We start from the raw sequence: 8,739 nt of genomic DNA on the forward strand, positions 1-8,739 counted from the left end.
TCATGTCAGCTATATACAGGAGGTGTGACCTAGAGCAAGTTATTTGACTTCTCTGAGCTTCATTTGTAAAATGGGGATAAAGTATTCCAATCTTGCAAGGGTGTTGCAAGGTTAAATAAGTCTCGTTATTATCCTATATTATAATATGAGATAAAAATACATTCAGCATCTTCCCTTGCCTACTATAACTTTTAAAGGCATGGTGCTAGGTGCTAGGTATGGTCCAATGGTCTCTGGAGGTGACAAAACTGAGTCAGACATTGATGCTATTCTAAGGCTACATACCGTTTAGAGGAGACAGTTACATGAAATAACTACACAAAATAATAAAGAACTACAGTGCATGCCAGAAAGTGGTAAATGCCATAAATATGGGAATCTCTTCAGATACTTGAATTAGGGTTGAAGAAGTGACTTCTCGTAGTCCATCATGCTCTGACTTCGGAGTACCTGTTTTCCTTCACTGTTCATGAGTCATGAAGAAGGTAAAGACAGAAGAGGTGGCAGCACACAAAAAGGACACCTTGCTTCAACATATCTCCCCCACCAGGAAGCCTCACTGCCTGAAATTCCACACTCGTGAGGGACCTTGCTAACATGGCAAGGCTGTCTAGCATGGGTAAGATACAGCTAGACCTCAATAGCCATTGACAGCCTGGAGCGCATCCTTGAAATGTTGTTCACAGGCAATGTGATCTTGAAGAAGTCCTTTCCCTTCTCTGAGTCTCTGTTTCATTTCTAAAATAATGAGAATAGCCTCTATCCTTCTTGCTTTTGATATATGGGGGTTTGGGGAAGTCCTTGCGAATCACGAGGTGCCATTTATATGTCATTGAGGGGTGTATAATACTCAAGGGAGTATAAGAAATAAGATGGGTATGTTTTTATGGTAGTAGAGGTATGGTTACAGGTGGGGTATGCACCCTAGGTAGATGGTGGCATGGAGAGAAGATGTGCAGTGGCCAAGGAGGGGTGTGGATGCAAATGCCTGGTGGGGTCATTACAGAGGCAAAGAACCTCTGTAACTCAAATGGGGGCCCGGAGAGAGACAAGGCACTGGAAGGCCAACATCCCATGCTTCCAGGCTCTGTAGAGGCTGCTCTTCTTCCTATAATGCCCTTCCCTACCTCTCCAGACTCACCTCCTTTGGGAAACTGACTTCCCAGAAAATAAGCCTCTCTAGGCTTCTGTCGCACTTTGTGCCTCTCCCCTCAGCACACCATTTTTTAGGTAGTTCTTTGTTTCTCTCATAAGACTGAGTGTGATGCATTTGACTTTCCTCTATAACTCCCAAGCAAAGCACAGGCCTGGTATAGAGTAGACGCTTGAGGAGCGTTTGATGAACAGAAATAAACTTTTAGTCTTAAATTTACCATCTCTGTTGCACTAAACATCCTGGCCTTGTCATGACCTTAGAATGCCTCTTTTTAGGTCCTGCTTCCCACCTTCCACACCCTATCCCCCAACATGGAATACTCTCTCTCTCCTTCTTTTTCATCCATTTAAATTCTACGTGTCCTTTAAAACCGAGTTCGAACTACACTTCCTCCCTGAAGCCTTCTTAGGATACTGTTGCTGACTCCGAATGCTTGCCAGGTGGTGTGGGAGAGTTATTTCCATCTGGGTCTCACTTTTCTTTCCTACGACATGAAGGGTGTGTAGATGACTATGAGGGACTTCTTCAGTTTTATCATTGCATAATTCACGCATTCAGAGCTTATTTAAGACTTACTCCATGCCAGCTCCTGCACTGTACACCAAGGGGACACGAGTGACTAAAACAGTTCCTCAGGGAGCAACCTGTCTAGTGGAGAAGCTAGACATGCAGAGATGCCATGACCGCACACTACAGGACATACCATGCTACAGGTATGTGCAAAATGCAGTCAGGAATCCTGCAGAGAGAAAGCAGCTCTGTCTCAGCTGAACAGGGACACAGAAACAGGTGTGATATTTGGGCTGGGTTTTGAAAGATAAGTAGGAGTTCACCATCTATTGACAAAAAAGAGAGAACATTCCAGGAAGAGGGAAAAGGACGAACGAAGATATGGAGGGAGGCATGAAAATAGCTGACCTGTTCGCACTGGGTAGAAGTGGTAGAAAACAGGTAGGGTGAAGAGGGTGTTCACAGGGGAAGCAGTGTGCTAGGAGGCTGTGAATGAAGTTTTAAATGTAATCCAGGGCTTTGATTTAGCAAGAAGATGAATTGGAACATTACCCTGAAGGTAATAGGGAGCCATGGCAGGTATTTGAGAGAAGGTATAATCCGATACATAGCTGATCTCTTTCATACACTTTTCAGTATTATTTGTTATCTTTGCTTGTGTTCATGCCTTTCACCTCTATAAACTTGGGCTCCTGAAGCCCAAGGGCTTTCTATGTGTCCTCAGCACAGTACAGGGCCTGGCACATGGTGGGCTCCAGGATATTGAGTAGCTGATGATTCCCTGCCAACATTCACACACATACATCAAAACCCCACCAGCCTGTCGCTGAGCCTAAGCGCACCTCACGCTCAGAGGTCAGCCCACTCTCTACACCTCCACACTCACCCTCACTGAGGATTCCCTGGCACGTTCATCTTTCCTGTTTAAGTTTTACCCATTTTGACGGAGCATTTTGAGCTTCAGCCGTGTGATTGTGTCACTGCGGTCCAGTGGGATCTCAGTTTTGGTCAGTTGCACAATGTTCCTGAGCCTGTGCTCTCAGGCCCACGTTGCTGCCCCTCCCCAGGGACCCTCTCTGAAGGGTGGCTCATACCCTGGGGATGCTGACAGGCTCCCGCTGGCATGAAGGTAGAAACTGACATATTATAATTACCCATACAGAAAAGAGAAAACAAAGATTAATTTTGAGTCAAAACATGTAATTTTCCTTTAAAACCAGAACTGCTCTTTCACTTATGCTATTTGATGCTTCAGTGGAAAACAAAACGAGAAAAGGGGAACATTTAAATCCCAAATCAGAGTCTTGTATCCTCCTGGAAGTTCATTTTTAAAGAGTTTCTGACCAATTGAGAACTAAGTGGCATTCATAGTTTGATGAGGCAGAGGTGTGGGATGGAGAGGGAGTTAATTTTGTTTTTCTTAATTTAAGGGTGGGTTTACCTCAAGTCCTCAAGGCTGTAAACTTGGAGGAATGAGTTCTCTTGCTGTTTTCTGAAGAGGGCGTCAAAGCTCAAGGCAAAGGGGGTTCTATGAACAGGTGAAATCAAGGCACTGAGAACTCCCCTGCATCCTTAGGACCAGTTTCAGGGTGCTGGCTCCCCCATATCAAAGAACTCTTCACTAACTGACACTGAGAACACCAGGCTGCAGACTGTGGGGCCCGGGCTCTAGCCCTGCATCTGACCAGCCCTGTCTGCTCCCTGGGCCTCGACTTCCCCATCGGTATCATGAAGAATGGGCCTAAATGATTGCTAAAGTCCCCCTAAATGTCAGCACCATTTCACTGGTCTATGACAATGCAACATGCAGGAATAAAAAGTGGTAACGGATCAAGAAAATTTGATTCTGGCTGACAGAGGACCTGAAAGAGACATTCCCCAAATTAACTTGCAAATGAGATTCTAAGAATTCTTTTGAGTTTTATAAAGTCTTAAATTTTTAAGAACTTTAACCAATCAAGAATGACTTCTAAGAATGAACTGAGCATTTCCCTCTAGAGTGAGCTCCTCAAAGACAGGGTAAGGCCCTAATCATTTCTTAATTCTGTCTCCTCCCTCCCCCCAGGGCCCTGGCCTAAAGTGATGTTTTCCTAACTGACTGAGTGAATGAACGAATGAATGACTGCATACACGAATGTATGCTTAGTACAGTCTAGGCACTGTGGGAGCACAGAGAAGAAATAAATGTGATTCTCCCCCAGGATGAAGGGCATAAAAACCTCATGTGACTGGTGAACAATCTGAGTCAGAGTATGAGCCAGAGTACACTGCCATCCAGACTCTTCCCGGAGCTGGGGCTCAGAGAGGTGGGACTCACAGCATGGTGGAACCTGGGCCCTGAGACATCATCCAGCCCAACCAGAGAAGTTCAGGGACCTGCCCTAGGCCATGATGAGCTTGTTGGAAATCTGGGACTGCAACCCAGAAACCAGAGGAGATGGAAACATTTACTGAGCACCTACTGGCTGCCAGGCACTGTACCAAGTTTGTATCTAATCTTTAAAAGCATCCTTGGAGCTTATTATTACCCCCAACCATAGATAGATAGATAGATGATAGATAGATAGATAGATAGATAGATAGATAGATAGATAGATAGATAGATAGATAGGCAGACAGACAGACAGACAGATATGGGGCCGAGAATCTTGCCTAAGACTCCACAGCTAGCATGAGCCTGAGAAAGAATTTGAACCCACACTTTCCAGGTGGAACTGCTGGACTTCAGTCCAGCTTTGGAATCATAAAAGCCGAGGATCAAATTCTGGAACTGACAAAAACCTTTAACCTCAGGCAATTCTCTTCACCTTTCTGAACTCCCTTTTTTCTTATTTATAATATGAGGAATATAATATCTACAAGGAATAAATAAATAAGATCATGTACAATAATCACTTCACTCAATAATAGTGACTAATATAATTTTTGTTAATAACAGAGTAAGGAGAAGGTACAAAGGCCCTGACACAGCAAAGCACATGGTCAAGGTCATGGGCAAGGTCAGTTGGAAGACTGGTCTGGCAGAAGCAGTAGGTTAGACATCTTCATGTCCTCGGAGGAGACTGGACCACTAGGGGAGTAGAAAATGAGGTCAAGAGGCAAGGCAGGATCAGCATAATCCAGATGCCATTGGATGTCCCTGCCCAGATGCTCACTGGACTCACTGCCAACAGGCATGGCAATGCCCAGGGCCTTGGGCTCTGGTCCAGCCCTCGGGAAGTGTACTAATCTCTTGACCTTCTCTCCTCACTGGCCAAAGAAGTTGGTCCCGGCAGAGGACCCGAGGTGAAACTTTTCAGGGGTGTACCCCGCCCAGCCCTGAAGCTTCACATCTTGAGGGAAGGGGACTACTTTGCACCGAGGGGATGTATTTATGCCTGGCACTGTGCAGGGTGCTTTAACGCACATCTCATAATAACCTTTCGAGTGACCACCATTATCCCCTCTTTACGGATGAGGAAATGGGAGGATCAGAGACCTTATGAGCCTAGATGATCCAGCTACCAGAGGATGAGCTACCTGATGCAGTAGCATATGGAAATACCCAGGCTAACTTAGAAAAATGGCTGGACTCGGTTCTCCAGCAACCCCCATCCTGCGGACTCCCATGTTAGACCCAGACTATGATCACCCCTCACTCTCTGACCCCATGATGCTCCTTTATATTCAAGAAATAAGCTGTAAGCTCTTCTGCCCCATATACTTTCTGTGGCAGGGCCGGAATTTCTTTCCCAGGCCATGGATGGGAAACTGAAGACCACAGAGAAGCTCGGGGAAGCTGCCTCTGAACACGAAACCACGTAAGCAGGACTGTGGCCCACACTGCTCTGCCCTGTCACTTACCGCAGTCTCGGCATGGGAATTGCCACTCTCTCCACCATGGGATTCAGCCGATAATAATCCAAAAACGTTCTTGCCACGTTCCGCCCCAGCTTCATATCTGCAAGTGTGTGTGTTAAGGAGCATCTTCGGAAAGAGACTGAGACAGAGTGAAGGACTAGTAACAAAAACAGTCATACCACTCACCATTCTAAGCTTTTTGTACAAATGACCATTTTTAATCCTCAAAAACCTTAAATCATACAAAACCTTAAATAGTAGATACTACCATTTTCCTCATTTTACAGATGAGAAAACAGGTGCAGAGAAATTAAATAATTTTGCCAAAGTCACAGAACTGGGAAGGAGAGGAGCCAGGAAATGGGTCTAGCTTTTTATAATATACTGTATCCCTTTGGGAATCCCTGGGCTTCCATGGTCTGGCTCTAGGTGGGTCAGGGTAGAGGCAGATAAACAAGACCCCAAAGCAAGAGACCCTTTGTTATAGGTAGACCAGAGCCCGCCTGACTCTCAGTGATCAGTCATCTACTTTGGTAACCTCAGGGAGAATGGTGTAAATAGTATAATGGTATAAACAGAATAGTCTAAATAGCCCTAAATCGTGTCCAGATTCCACCTTGAAATCTATCAGTAATGAATCTTTAGGATGATGATTCCTGACCTGTTAAATACAAACTCCCTGGAAACCAGATTGACCATTAACACTTTAGCATGAATTAGTATAACAATCACCTATTCAACAACACAGAGTATCTGCTCCTTGCATTATATCTCACATCTCTGGGCCTTCACATGAACTATTTCCTCTGCCTGAAGTACCCCTCCCCACAACCTTCCCTTGGCTAATTTATACCCATTAAGTCTCCATTTCAGTGATAACTCTTTAGTAAAGCCTTCCATGATACTTCTCTTCCCTTGCCCAGTACTTCCATGGCTTCTGAACTGACTTCATTCAAAGCACTTATCACTTATACCTCTCAGCTCTGAATATCCAAACTCTCACCAATTCTCTCCATGACACCTTCTATCCCTTGAGTTTGTCTATTTCTCTCTAGCCTCTTGCTAGAAAAGGCCAGTATCACCTTTCCCATGGATTACTGTCACCCTGTCCTAAGGGGACTCTGTGCCACGATTGTCTGCTTCTACCTTATTTTCTACAGTGTAGCCAGGAGGGTGGTTCTAAAACACAGACCTGACCACGTTACCCAACTGAGTTAAACTCTTCCGTGGCTCCCAGTTACTTTTAAAGTTCAAAATTTGAAACTTGATTGATAAAGTCCTTCACAGTTGGATCTCTGATTATTTTCTCAGCTCGTGCTTGTGACTTCCCACTTTCCATCCCCTTGACCTTCCACACTCCAGCTATACTGAGCTTTTGCCTCTAGGCCTTTGCCCAAACCACCCCACCTTCCCAGACCACTCTCCCATGCTCCACATGCCTGACAGGACTGACTCCTTCTCAGCCTCCCGACACCTCAGTTTGGTTGTCACTTGACTGGATAAGTTTCGGCCACTACTCCACCCAAGGTCATGGAACTGGACTAGCATTCGAGGAACAATCAACACCTTCTTCAAGAAGTCCCCAAGTTGGGGTTGGGCTTGACCCAGGGCATGAAAACTTGCATTTATGGAGCACTTGCTATATGCCTGGCACTGCACTGGGTACTTTGTCCACATATACATTTTTATCTTCAAAACAACCCAGTGAGGAAGGCATTTGTATTTCCCTTTTGCTCTGGGAGGTTAAGGAACTTGTCCAAGGCCACGTAATCGGCAATAGAGGAGTCAGAACTCCACTTCAGGAATGTCTGACTCCAGAATCATGAGCTTTCCACACCCCTGGGCTGTTTCCCAACTTGAAGCCACCTTTTCTGTCAAGGGCTGAGTCATCCCAGGCCAGTGCCTGGTGGGAGAAGGAAAAACACCAGACAAGTTGTTTATGACAGTGAGATGTGCCGCAGGCTCGCTGTGCTCTCAGGTTGCCACCTGCTTTCTCCCTCTGGATGTGACCGACCTTCTCTGTCTCCTTCTTTAAAAAGTTCACAAGCTGGCATTGGGCATGGCCTCTCTGACCAGCAGACTCTGGAGGCAGTCTCAGCGCCAGGGCCCACAGAGGTGGCTGGCTTCTTCAACTTAGCCAGGCTCTAGTCCGTTGAGAAGACCAAATCATGACTGTGTGTGCCAACACTAAGAGCTACAGGGGCTCAGAGGAAAGGACAGGTCCCTGTGGGCTAGGCTAAAATTTCACAGCAGAAGTTTTGAAATTAGGTGTATTTAATCCAGATCCCGGCTCTGTCACTTGCTGTGTATGGCAGATTGTAGTTTTCAAAGATGTCTGCAAGAATAGCTTGCATCTCACATGTTACTCTATGATGTGACCTTGACATTCTTTCCACTGAGAGGTGTGGTCTATGCTCCCATCCTTGAATCTGGGTGGGCTTAAAACTCACAGGCAACCAAAAGAATGCAGAAATGGTGGAAGCGACACCATGAGACTTTTGAGGAGAGGTCAGAAAAGGGATGCCACTTGCACCTTGCTTGCTGGAATACTCCAGCTAGGGTCCTGAGCCTCCATGTAAGTAGTCTGACTGCTCTGAGGCCACCATACTGTGAGGAAATCCAAAGCAGCCCACAGAGGGGCTGCAGGCAGAGGCCTGAGACTATGTGGAGAGACTGCAGTAGAGTCCCAGCCAGTCCATAGCTTCTCCAGCCTGTGCCATTCCAGCTCCAGCCATTATCTGGAACTGCACTGAAGACTCCAGGCTAGAACCATTCAGCTGAGCCCCTCCCAAATTTCTGACCCACAGAAAACATGAGAGAATAGCTATTGTTTCAAACACTAAGATTTGTTATGTAGCCACAGAGAGCTAGAGCACTATGTGACCCTGAGTAAGTGATTCCATCTCCCCGAGCCTTAGTGTTCTCATCTGTAAATGTGAACAATTATGCCTGCCTCACAGGGCTGTTGTGATGAAGTGTGTGACTGACCTATGGGTGTTGACTGAGTAAATAAACGAATGGGGAAGAATGAAGCCTGAACCCTTCCTTCCCAACCTGCAGTGACAGGTAGACTTGAAGCAATGCTAGAAGATATCCCTGTTAATCAACACTCTTGAGCTCTACAAGGGATAGGAGTTGGGCTGCTTCCAGTGAAACGTCCCACCGTGAGGTGTTGATCATTTTAGACAAGCTCTGTTTTAAAGACAGTGTTTTAAAGGTGGGAGTTGTCTCAG

General features: G+C 45.8%; 1 protein-coding gene across 1 annotated transcript in view; it reads right to left on the reverse strand.

The window, feature by feature from the left end:
* Nucleotides 1–8,739, reverse strand: part of AGBL4 (ATP/GTP binding protein like 4) — a 956,697-nt gene that overhangs the window by 889 nt on the left and 947,069 nt on the right. The window contains 1 exon segment of the mRNA XM_025051987.1: nt 5,510–5,606. Coding sequence (XP_024907755.1) covers nt 5,510–5,606 — 97 coding nt within the window.

Source organism: Pteropus alecto, unplaced genomic scaffold (genome assembly GCF_000325575.1).
Source record: "Pteropus alecto unplaced genomic scaffold, ASM32557v1 scaffold25, whole genome shotgun sequence".
In the NCBI taxonomy this organism is placed as follows: Eukaryota; Metazoa; Chordata; class Mammalia; order Chiroptera; family Pteropodidae; genus Pteropus; species Pteropus alecto.